At 25.1% G+C, this 14,233-nt stretch overlaps 1 protein-coding gene across 1 annotated transcript; it reads left to right on the plus strand.

Moving 5' to 3' along the window:
- The first annotated feature begins 11,082 nt into the window (after positions 1 to 11,082).
- LOC108860173 (uncharacterized) lies at positions 11,083 to 11,628 on the plus strand. The gene has a single exon (XM_018634075.2). The coding sequence runs from the start codon at positions 11,246 to 11,248 to the stop codon at positions 11,588 to 11,590; it is 345 nt and encodes a 114-aa protein (XP_018489577.1). The 5' UTR covers positions 11,083 to 11,245; the 3' UTR covers positions 11,591 to 11,628.
- The last annotated feature ends 2,605 nt before the right edge of the window (positions 11,629 to 14,233 follow it).

Consider the following 14,233-nt stretch of genomic DNA (forward strand, 5'->3'; position numbering starts at 1 on the left):
TCTATTTATGAATTTTATAATTTTGTATGTTGCATACAGCACCGTCTTAAAAAATATAACGATCTTAGGTTAAATATAAAATAAAGATTTTATCAGTTTTTGCTCAACGTTTATTTATTATTATATTTTCTTAAATTAAAGTAAAAATTTGTGGTATTCAAAGAAAAAAATATAAAAAGAGTTTTCTTTGTGCGAACTAGATTTTGTTAATGGGAAATTGAGAATTGTGTAGGGTAATTAATTTTGTTCTTATATATTAAAATTAGGATTAGTTAATTGTGGACTTTTGCTATAATTTCTAACTAAATGATATTTAACAAACCTTTTTAATTAGTAAAATAATACTAAATTTCTTGATTTTAGTCTAGAATGTATGGATGGTAGTTCGGATACTTATTTTTTTGTTAGTAAATCATATATGTTTTTTATATAAATATTAGGATAAGTTTATTCCAATAAATCTATCTCAAAAACATAATTTAAACATTCCATTCTCGAAATGTTTAATATTTTAAAAGAGTATCTAACTATATATGCTACCGATAAATTAATTTGCTAGGATTTTTGTGTGATTAGTTTTATTTTTATAAGTTATTAATATGGAAAAAAAGAATTACACAATATAAATGTTGACATATTTTGCAGCATTTATAATGTTTAGTAACAACATATGGATTATATAATCACATCGTGGTGGTCTAGTGGTTTCCGCTAAAGGCAGAGTTACTCTATTGGTCCAGGCCAGGGATCGATTTCCCTCTAGTATGAGAACATGGGGTGAAAAGGCGGTCCCTCTGGATCTTCGGCTGGCTCCCCAGGTATACTCCGGTGGACGGTCATTAGGCGCTACTCGGATCTCTTTCGAGAGCATCTGAATACCAGGGTCATCAAAAAAAATATGGATTATATGTCAGGTTAGGAATAACATGTGAGGATAATCTATTAAATAAACACATGATATACTGTCCATATATTGTGTGATTCTTCTTTTAGTGATTCTATAGAAGATTTGTGATAGAAATTGTATAAACATTACTATGAATTTGTAATGTAGAGTACAATTTGTTACGGATTGGGTTAGGGCTGGACAAAAAATCCGAACCTGAAGAACCAAACCGAATTCGATCCGAAAAGATAGTACCGAATCCGAACCAAAATTTTTATAAATAACCAGCGGATTCAAAATTTTAGAACTAAAGAATCAGAACCGAACCCGATCGGAACCGAATATATCGGGTACTCGAATATATCCGAATAAAATTTATATACTTGAATATAATAGCCATTTTTAGATTTAATATCCAAAAATACCAAAATGTATAATATATTTTGTAGTTTTCTAAAATAATTGAAAATATATACAAATAGTCAAAATTCAGTATCTATAATAGCTAAAAAATACTCAGAAAACCAAAAATACATAAAATATATTTTGATTCTCCATCAAAAAAAATTTAATGCTAGACTTCCAGAAATTTATTAACTCTTAGATTATTTTTATTGATAAATTTATTAACACGTATGTTTGCTTATTAATATGTTTAAGCTTGGGCATTCGGGTTTTCGTTCGGCTCAAGTATTATTTGTTTTGTTTTGATTTGGTTTCAGTTCAGATATGGATTTTGGTTTTTCGTTTCAAGAGATATAAGAACGGTTCAGTTATTTATTAATTTGAGCTTAGTTTCAGTTTGGTTTGGTTATTTTGGTTTTTGGTTTGATACAGCAAGAAATATTAGGAACCCAATAAAATTTTGAGATCAATTCGGTTTTGGTTTATTACCATTTTCGGATATTTCGAATAATTTGGGTTAAAATGACATTTCGATTAAATACTGAATAACTCGGATAAAATTGTATATTTCTGATAAAGATATTCTAGTGTTTTGGTTCTTCACGAAATGTGAATAATTTTAAATATTTTGGTAAAAGGATAGGGTAATAAAAAAAGAAATAAGGTAATCCGGGTTTTTGGCTAGTTTTGTTTTTAAGTAGTATTTTCAGAAAATTTGATAATTTAAAAACTATATAATTAATATTTTTAGGTATATAAGTTGTATTTTGGATATTCAGATTTCCCTTTTGGTTCTAGGTTTGGTTTCAGTTTGGTTTGCCATTGATTCGGTTTGGAATATTTGATAATTGTGAAAATTGATTCGGTTTGGTTTGGTTTCGTTCTTTTATTCTGTTTTTAATTTTTTTTTAAATCCCAATGACTATATCTGTTTGTGTCATATGTTTATATTTGATAAATAACTGAATTAAATTTTTACTCATAGATTTTATAAACAATTGTTAAAATTGTGGCACAAAATTTGTCATTTATAATACTTTCAAAATCTAGATTTGCTCCCACTTATTTTCCAACTAATCTAAATATGCTTAAATAAAAAGATTGATTTTTGTTTTGTTTTTATTTTATATATTTCTATATAAAAATATTAGAAATTTAGATTTATTGAATTATGAAAAGTTCAATTTAAAATAATATTTAATTCTAATTTACATATACTATAGTTTAGTACTACAAAAAAAATACTTTATGAAATATAATAAATTATGAAATGAAGCAAATATTTTTTTAAAAACCATACTATTGAATATACTTAATTTTATGAGCACGAAATGTTTTATTCTTGTAAACAAAAGTAAAAAAAAAATATCATTTTTAGTTAAAATAATAGGTGAAAAATCAATATGTGATTACCATATACACACCAAGAAAGTATGGATAGAAATGTATAATATCAAAAATAGAATTTGAAAATAATTTAAAGATTTTTTATTCCCAGATGAAGGAGATATGCAAAGTTTAAGATAAAGTTTTTTTATATTATATTAAAACTTATAAGTAGAATATAATTATGATATGTTTACAAACATTTAAATTAATTTTCTTATATATATATATATATATATATATATGTTCAAACATGAGATCTCAAAAAAGTCTCACATTCAAATATATATTGGAGCTATTTAATAATGTATTGAGATTAAAAGTTGCTGACTATTTAATATTACAAATTCATAGGTTAGGTTATATTGGTATGCACCTCATATTTATTAGGGGTTGATTTGGAAGCTTTTATATTTTCATTTACTACTATGTAATCTCTTAATAATATAAACACTAGGATAAGACATGCGCTTTATGCGGGATGAAATTGTTATTTTATTATGTTTTGAAGAATGAAATAATAGTTCGGTTTTATTTGGATTAGAGGTGTTCAATCCGAATATCATGCTGGTTTCGGTTCGGTTCTGTTTTTTGGTATTTTGGTTTGTAAAATATAACTAATATTCTAAATCCATATTTACTTCGGTTCAATTTGGTTTATATACCGTTGGTTTGCATTTTATTCGGTTTTATACCAAAAAACAAAATTATTTAGTTTGAGATCATATTATATATTATACGAATTTTGGAGTCATGTTGTCAAAAAGTCATTTATTAAAAATATTATATATTTAAATAAAAGAATAAAAACAAAAACAATGCTTCTATCATCTAATAAAATAATTAAATCTAAAATTAATATCAAAGCTCTAAATTAAAAAAAAAAAAAAACAGAAGCATGAACAAATTTTTTTATTATTCTTCCATATTTAGTGTTCATCAAATTAATATGTTTTCGATTGAACATAACTCTGTTTGTTTAAAGATAAAAAAATTGTAAAGAATTTCAACTAATTGTTATCCATAAAATTTATAATCTTTACTTCAATTTAGTTACTGTTAAAATAAAACAAAAAGATCAAAAAGGAAAAACTAAGAAAATAAGAAGCCTCAGTTGTAGTAAATTATTACTTAATTATAGTTCAAGTGATTCAAATGATTTAATATATAGGAGATATGTTGTGCTGAACATTTGTAATTGTAATTGTGGACCGAAATCTATTTTGAATTTATGATGAGTCTGATCGATTTAGGCTTAAATTTTTTACACCATGTTTATATCTATAAAACTGTAGTGTAGTCTATAACTCTATAAGTCATTTTTATTCCAAAAACAGGTTCTACATTTTTTTAATATATAACTTTCATATCATTGAGAACCAATTTAATAATTTTAGAACCAGGACCTTATTATTTCCAAAATCAAATTACTTTGACTTTACTCTTCCACATAGTTTTGAAAGTTTTCGTCTTTAAATTGTTAGTATTTATATATATATATATATATATATTATTTAATTTGAATATTTATTAAATAAAAATTCATATTGATATAATGTTTTCGATTGAACATAACTCTATTTGTTTAGAGATAAAAAAAATTGTAAAGAATTTCAACTAATTGTTATCCATAAAATTTATAATCTTTACTTCAATTTAGTTACTGTTAAAATAAAACAAAAAGATCATAAAGGAAAAACTAAAAAAATAAGAAGCCTCAGTTGTAGTAAATTATTACTTAATTATAGTTCAAGTGATTTAATATATAGGAGATATGTTGGCCTGAACATTTGTAATCGTAATTGTGGACCGAAATCTATTTTGAATTTATGATGAGTTTGATCGATTTAGGCTTAAATTTTTTACACCATGTTTATATCTATAAAACTGTAATGTAGTCTATAACTCTATAAGTCATTTTTATTCCAAAAAGGTTCTACATTTTTTTTAATATAATAACTTTCATATCATTGAGAACTATTTTAATAATTTTAGAACCAGCACCTTATTACTTCCAAAATCAAATTACTTTGACTTTACTCTTCCACATAGTTTTGAAAGGTTTCGTCTTTAAATCGTTAGTATTTATATATATATATAATATATATATTATTTAATTTGAATATTTATTAAATAAAAATTCATATTGATATAATTTTATGATCATTTGTATCTTATTATAACAAAACTAATTAAGCTATTCATCACAAAATTTTCAAAGTGGGATCTTCAAATTTTTAATAATTTATAGACGTTTTGAAAAACTCAAAATATATCATATAATAAAAAATCTAAATGTTTTTATTATATAGTTAATGTGATTATTTAATATCTTTTAATAATATAAAATCAAACAAAAGGAACTAAGATACAAAAATTATTATCAAATATTTATTATTCATAATCATTAATTTTCATATATACGTTAATCATATTAGGTAATTTCGTAGCTTTTATTTAAGGAAAGTTCTTTAATTTGAATATTTATTTAATAAATATTCATATTAATACAATTTTATGATCATTTGTATCTTATTATAGCAAAACAAATTAAGCTATTGATCACAAAATTTTCAAAGTGAGATCGTCAAATTTCTAATAATTTATAGACGTTTTCAAAAATTCAAAATATAACATATAAGAGAAAATCTAAATGTTTTTATTATACAGTTGATGTGATTATTAATATCTTTAATAATATAAAATAAATAAAAAATGAACTAAGATACAAATTTGTTATCAAATATTTATTATTCATAATAATTAATTTTCATATATGTTAATCATATTAGGTAATTTCGTAACTTTTATTTAAGGAAAGTGCGAGATTGTTTTATTTTGCATTATTTATCAATTCGATAGTTAGTTTAATAAAAAGTGTAATATAAGTTAAGATGGACCAACATATTTTTCTAAGAATACTATATTTTATATAGTTATTTATTAAATGAGACTTCATAATCATATGGTTCTATCATCAGCACTTATATAATAAGTTTATAATTTAAAAATGTTCTTGAAAATTCATTGAAAGTTTTAATATTAAAATATTTATGTAATCTTATATGGTATATATTTTAATCTATATATATTTGTTTTATTGTTAAATGATATTTTTTACTCATATGATTTTAAAATCATTTTTATGTATTTATAACAAAATGTTAAACATTTGTTCATTAATTCTAACATAATATTTTTAATATTTTAATCATTTATTGTCGTTTTTAAATTCAGTATATAACAATCATATTAGCTAATTTGATTGTTTAATTTATTTTAATAATATAAAATTAAACAAAAAATGATGGAGGATATATAATTTGTTATCAAATCTTTATTATTAGAATCCTTAATTATCATATATATATATATATATATTATATATATATATATATATATATATATATATTAGTCATTTATGGTAATTCCGTAGGTTTTATTTAAGGAAAGAAAATAAATAAATTAAATTATACCATTCACTTTTTCAATTTCAATCTTATCATGCCACATATGATTTTTTAATCATCCAATTGATTGACACATAGGATAGGAGTTTATTTTAATTATTAACAATTTGAGGATCTAATTTTCTAAATGTTCCTCCTTTAATATATAGGGGATGGATACATAAACCTTTTGTATTTAATGAATGAGAAAGATTTGTGATAGTAATTGTTACCTAAGGAAAACATATTTGTTACTAAATTTTTCAGTTGCTGCTGTGTTCTGAATAATCTTTTTAATGAATGCAAAAGATTTGAATTTAGTAATGAATGCATAAGATTTGTATATAATAATTAGATTAGATAATAAAAATTTTAAAATGGTCCATAAATTAAACAACTTTCTAACAATCTTGAAAGAGTCCAAAAATTAATGACAACTTTTATGGTAGATAAATTTAAGACTCTAATTTAATAGAGTAGATTATTTATTTTTTTCCTTTTCTTTTATAACCCTAAAATCCCCGAATGTACCAACTATTTCTACGCTAATTTATTATTATGAATCATTGTAAACTTACCCCCTTTATATAAACTCAGCTTCTACCTTTCTTACAATGTTAAAATCCTATACATTTTATTAAAGTTTGAATCTCAAAACCTGGTCCAGTAATTTGGTTGGTTTGAGTAGTCATTTTCCTTCAAAACTTTCAAATCTATCTTATTAAAATATAAGTACTCTTTGGAAATGCTCATAATTTTTGAATTATTTACGTTTAGAATACCACTGAAGTAATAAATTTAGTTTGATTATAGTTGTTTTTCTGATTTATAAATGCATTTTCATAGTTCGAATTTAAACAAATAAACACTGCAACCATAACTTAAATTAGTTATTAAGCATTAATGTAGATCTGTTATATTCGTTGGTTTAGATTGAGGGGAGATATTTAAGAATATTGTTTTTAGATGGTTTGTTTAGATTGAAAAGAGATGAAATCTTTACTTAAAAGACATGAAAATACATATATTAATAAAATATTATTACTATCTTTTAAATATGAAATTAAATTTTAAATTGTATGATATAAATATTAATTAAATAAAAATATAAAATTTTATATTTATTGTTATAATATAATAATAGAATCAGCGTTTTAAATGTTCTCAAAAGTATTAAACCACAATAGTCATCTATATTATTAAAAGAGAAGTACAAAAGAGAAATATCCTTTAATTATATCACTTATTTACATTATAATGTCACTGTGATATTTATTGAACCTATATTTAAGTATGCTTGATATTTCCTAATTTAAATAATAAATTTAAGAATCTATATTATTAAAAGAGAAGTACAAAAGAGAAATACCCTTTAATTATATCACTTATTTACATTATAATGTCACTGTGATATTTATTGAACCTATATTTAAGTATGCTTGATATTTCCTAATTTAATAATAAATTTAAGAATTTAATGTCTTTTCTTAATTAAAGTAATATATTTTCTTAATCAAATCTTTACGAAAATAGATTTCCCAATATATTTCATTTTAACATATTAAATATTTTTAATATTTATTAGTATAAATAATAAAATAAAAAATCACACATCATAATCAATTTATATAACATATAAATAAAATATAAAATAATTTATTCATATATTATTAGTATAATTATTTCATTATATAAGTCTAATTAATTATATACGTTGGTTTAGATTGAGGGGAGATATTTAAGAATATTTTTTTTAGATGGTTTGTTTAGATTGAAAAGAGATGAAATCTTTAGGTAAAAGACTTGAAAATACATATATTAATAAAATATTATTACTATCTCTTAAATATGAAATAAAATTTCAAATCATATGATATAAATATTAATTAAACAAAAATATAAAATTTTATATTTATTGTTATAATATAAAAATAAAATCGGCGTTTTAAATGTTCTCAAAAGTATTAAACCACAATAGTCATCTATATTATTAAAAGAGAAGTACAAAAGATAAATATCCTTTAATTATACCACTTATTTATATTATAATGTCACTGAGATATTTATTGAATATATATTTAAGTATGGTTGATTTTTCCTAATTTAAATACAAAATTTATGCATTTAATGTCTTTTCTTAATTAAAATAATAGATTTTCTTAATCAAATCTTTGCGAAAAATAGATTTCACAATATACTTATTTTAACATATTAAATATGTTTTTAATATTTATTAGTATAAATAATAAAATAAAACATACATCATAATCAATTTATATAACATATAAATAAAATATAAATAATTTATTCATATATTATTATTATAATGGTTTCATAATATAAGTCTAATTAATTATAAATATTAGATTTGTTTATATGATAAACTTTGATATAATACACGATCAAAGACGATCAAAATAAAAAATATACTATTATTCAACGTAATAAATAAAATTTTATGTTTTAAAATGTTATATCAAAAATTATTTAATTTATTTTAATTTACATATGTGTGTGTGTGTGTGTGTGTGTGTGTGTGTGGTGTGTGTGTGTGTGTGTGTGTGTGTGTGTGTGTGTGTTGTGTGTGTGTGTGTGTGTGTGTGTGTGTGTGTGTGTGTGTGTGTGTGTGTGTGTGTGTGTGTGTGTGTGTGTGGTGTGTGTGTGTGTGTGTGTGTGTGTGTGTGTGTGTGTGTGTGTGTGTGTGTGTGTGTGTGTGTGTGTGTGTGTGTGTGTGTGTGTGTGTGTGTGTGTGTGTGTGTGTGTGTGTGTGTGTGTGTGTGTGTTATACCCCACACACACACACACGGATCAACCTCTAGAAATAAAAAACAACAGCGCTAAATTTTTTAGGGAAATTTGACATCATATTCATTGTAGGATTTATATTGATTGTATACCCATAACAAAGAAAGTGCTATGATATTTGTGTATTAATGGCTGTATTAGCCTTGGCATGCAGACATTTAGGTGTGATCAGTTTTTTTTTTCTTTTCTTCTTACAAAGATGTTTTCTCCATCAAGTTTTAATTACTTTAAGTTTATATTAAAACAATTATTGAATTTTGTATTTTACATAATAAAAAAATAGATTTTTTTCTAAACTTAATATTTTTTGAAACTTTCAAAACAAACATATATTTTGAAACTTTCAAAACAAACAAATTTTCAAAACAAACATGCGTCATATGTTTCACACTATTTTAAATTACATTATAGTACGATACATTTCTTTTTCTCTTCTTTTGCATTTTGTATCTCTTTCTCTGCTTCATGATTCTTCTTACCCACTACTTGATCAGTTATACTGTTTTGTTTCTCCAACATCATCGCCATATCTCTCTAAGGAAATTTTAGAGAATTTCATATATACAAAATTTGTGGGTGTGTCGAGTATTCTATACCATAACATGTATAGCATAGTCACGTAATGGATAAGAGTTTGAGTTTAGGGTTTGGGTTTAGGGTATATAGTTTGGGTATATGGTTTGGGTTTAAGGTTTGGGTTTAGGATATATGGTTTGGGTTTAGGGTTTAGGATATATTGTTTGGGTTTAAGGTTTTTAGGATATATGGTTTGGGTATATGGTTTGGGTTTAGGGTATAGAGTACTCTCTACAAACCCTTCATCTTTTCCAGCTTTCTTATTTTTTTCATTCTTTTCATAATGGTTGTTGGTATATGGTTTTGGTTTAGGTTTAGGGTATATGGTTTGGGTTTAGGGTTTGGGTTTAAGGTATATAGTTTGGGTTTAGGGTATAGTTTGGGTTTAGGGTATATGGTTGTTGTTATAAAATAATTGTTCTTTACTATATACAAATATAGTATAGTATGATATCGAGCGTTGTGTTAATTATCTTCCACGCGTGGGGAAGAAGAACGTTGTCTAGTTTGGTACCAAATTGACACAGCTTTTCATGAATGACTATATTCTTATATATGGTGCTGCTATGAATATTAAGCAAAATGACTCCACTATTTTATAACAAATTTATTTTAATAAAAATTATAGTTCTAAATATGTTTATATATTTTATGCATTTATAAATTTGTTTTATTTGGGATGCTAAGATTTTGGAATTGAAAACATTATGACCCATCTCTATATTATTTTAATTTTTAATTAAGAAATTAAAATTTTATATCATAATATTATTAAGTTTTTTATTTTAATTTTTTATTGTAACTGCAAAAATTAATTTTCATGCTGGATTTATGTGTAAATATTACAAATTCTTTATTTAATATAATAAAAAATAAAAATAGAAAATAAATACTCGCCCGGTCGGACGGGTCGAGGTGCAGTATACTAATTGACTGACTATTACATCAGTCAATTATGGAGACAACAAACAAGTAATCATCTTGTATAGTTATTTTACGCATATGAACTTTGCATTTTGTCATGAAAGGCCTGGCTTATTTCTTCACCGGCCATTAGGATAAATGTGTTACTTTGAAAACATATTTGTATTCCAAAACAAAGTAGAGAAAGAAAAAAGGATGGAAGAATATAAAACATCGTCATGGTCGTCGTCGTGTGCGTGTGATAGAGAAAGGTCCACTTATGACTTGCCCCTTCGTATGCACACAATCTCATCTCGTCCTTTCCAAATCAATTTTGTCTCTTTCTCATGAACGTTTCTTTGGTCTATTTCAAGTCCAGGTGGGATTTCCACTATTATTTATACCATTTTCCCACCTTTTTAAAGTATAAATCGAACCAATTTATTTGTTCTTCTTTTTCATTGACATCATGAAAAACAACATAAGGAAATATAAAAAAATTATAATAATTGGTACATTCGAGGATTTCAATTTCCTCTAGGTGGCCTTTTGATTTTTTGAACTTTTTAGAAATAAAACTAATGAAAAAATTTCTTGTTATTATTCTGGTGAACATTCTCAGAGATATTTGTAGCAAAAAGTGATGGAGGACACGTAGGGCCAAAGGAACAGACAGATGGTGTGTGGTTAAGCAACTATAGTCTCTCTCTCCTCCTCCTGTCCTAAAACCATGTCTCCATACACTTTTCCTTCAAAACTCATTTTCCTCTTCTGATCCCTCCTTTAAATATACTCTCTCTCTCTACCTTAATCCTTGCATGCATTGATCATTGACATGAAGAGGGATAAAAAGAAACAAAAACTAGAGGAAGAGGAGCAGATGAAAATGGAGGTGGTGCTGGAGGAGCAAGTTGATGCATTGGCTGCAGCAGCGACGGTGGCTGCGGCTGCGGCAGTAGAAGAGGAGGAGGAGTTGTGGGGTATGAGGCTCAAGGAAGGATACTTTGTGGTCGACGAGCTGATGACATGGAGCACTGTGTTGCCTTCATGCTGGGACGTGGAGTTTGTCGAGAAAAACTATGGAGTTTTGTTCGAAGATGTTGTTTGGGACGATGATATTTGGAATTTGAACACTTCTACTCAGCTTCCACCTTTAGATAATAACATAATACAAGATTGAAGTCTGGGGATTCGACGTTTTACAATCCGTTCGGTTTGTTCTATTTTTCGGTTTTGGTATGAACCATATATCGTAATCAAAATTAGTAATGTGTGTTTGATTTGGTATGTTTTAAGTTTAAATCATAAGTTTTATATTAAAATATCCTTAACTTGAGGATTTTCTTACAAAGAAAAAACCAAGTTCGTTTGGAGTTTTTTGTTTTCTAGTTTAAGTTTTGGATTTTCCGATAAAGAATATAAACTCGTAAACCGAACTAAGTTTGTTTATGGTATTCAGATCTATTTTTAATTTTTTATAAACAGAAATATGTTTTTTTTTTAAAATATAAATAGAAATATGTTACCCTATTGAATCGGTTGCAAGTCCATCAACTCAAAATTAACTTACCTATGCGGCTATGCCTGAATCGGACCAAAACAAATAATAGTATCGTGTTTGCTCGAGTTAGAAATAAAAAAAAATATAGTATTTGCTCGAGATGAATCCCTGTTTGGTTCTTAGAAACCGAGCCAAACAACAAACTAAATAACTAAATAACTAACTATATGGCTATTCGATTTAGATTTTTCCATTTGACTACCCCTATATGGCTAAATAACTAACTATAACAACAAACAACAGGTTATAGTTTTCGTGTTGAACTATAATCATGGCATGGCTTATAAGATGAATTTCTTCTCTTTTTCTTTTATAAACCTATCAGCTGATCCGGTTGGCCCTATAAAAAATGCATTTAGTACTACAGAATGGACCGGTTATCACACTACATAACTCAACTTTGAAATATCTTCCAACTAATACTAGGAAGTGAACCGATCATCTGTTATAATCCACCACGTAAACTATTTGCTCCAAAACCCAAACACAAACTCGCCAAATCATGATAATTTAGTTTTTAGTAGGAATCGAATCCAGAACTGATGTGGGTATACACCAAATTTCAAGAGATTGCCAGTAAACTTCCACCACTTGGTTAATGAATCTAATCTATTAAAACTGAAGTACAAATTTAGAATAACCCTTAAACTTGCACAATATTTACAATAGAATGCCACTAGAATAATTAATAAACTTACCTTTTATTATTCTTTGATTTTTCTGTTTATTAATGAATTTTCTAAATCTAATCTTACCTAAAAACATGGTAACAAGAAAGTCAAAATCAAATTGTCATCTTCTCTATTAAAACCTACTAGATCTTGACCCGTGCGACTGCACGGGTATTAATTTTCAATTTTAATTTTTATTTATTTATACTAAATAGTATATTTATAATATTTGATCGTTTTATATTGACTAAGCTAGGGATAAGTATTTGGGTATCCACTCGAATTCAGTTAAAATTTATTCGGGTTTGAGATTTTCGTGTTTAAAGATTCTACCTCTATTCGGGTATTTATAAACTTTGGTTCCGATTTGATTTAGATCTTTGCGGGTTTGATAACCCGTTTAAATTATTTTTAAATTTTTTAAATTTATATATCTTTAAATATCCTTAAATCTAAGAAAATAACATGTAAATTTGAGTAATGTAAGCTAAAATACCTAAATTAAAAATTAAAATAAATTTAACTTGAATATTTGGATGAAGAATAATATATATATATATATTTATAATATATATATATATTTTTTAATTTTTTTTTGGTGTTTTGATTATTGTTTATCTACTTTAGATGTTTACTTTTGACTATTTTTTATATTTTAAATCAACTTAAAATAGTTGGATATTAACATAGCTAACATATTGAAATATATAAATATGATTTAAATACATTCGGATATCCATAATATTTCGTTCGAATAAGGTTTAGTTATGGTTCTCTATATACCAAAATGGTAAATCCGTTTGGATATTATCTAGTTTCGGTTCAAATTTGGTAATACTTTTTCGTTCAGATTTGTTCAATGAAGAGTTGATATTATAATTTTCATGAATTGTTTGTCCAATAAAAATGTATTTTTTTTGAATTTGACATTGTTTTAATTGAGAAGTTAATGAAATGTATTTAATTCAAATTTATTTTAGAAAACACATCAATGTAAGTGGAAGAGACAAAGCATTAAAATAGGAAATATAATTTAATTGTGTATTTAATTCAAATTTAATTTTGGAAAACACATTAATTAAAGTGGAAAAGACAACATTAAATATAAAACATTATTTAATGTAAGTGGCATGGAAGTATAAATAACACTGAAAACTAAGAAGTATTTTATATGTGTACTTCTCTTTTAATAATATAGATAATAACTACGTGTATAGACAAATCATATAAACTGTATTTAATTAAATTTAAACATGTTTAGTTGGTTATTTTTTAAGAAATACAAAGGGTTTGTACATACGATAGAAATAATAGCATTACCATTACAAACGAGGGCATTCTCTCCTTCAAAAAGTGGAAAGAAAATTCTCCAATTTTCAGTACCATCATCATAACATGACTTCTACTTTAGAGTTATTAACACCACATGTCAGTTTCTATGTTTTTATTACACTCTAGAGCACATTGTGCTACCTAGACACTTTTGTGTGGTTGAAGACTTATTTATCCCTTAAAAAGCAAAACAAGATATGGATATTTCAGTAAAACAACATTGTATCTGGTTAGGTTTGTTAGATGGTTTGAATTTTTC

The sequence above is a fragment of the Raphanus sativus genome, chromosome 5, assembly GCF_000801105.2.
Source record: "Raphanus sativus cultivar WK10039 chromosome 5, ASM80110v3, whole genome shotgun sequence".
NCBI lineage: Eukaryota > Viridiplantae > Streptophyta > Magnoliopsida > Brassicales > Brassicaceae > Raphanus > Raphanus sativus.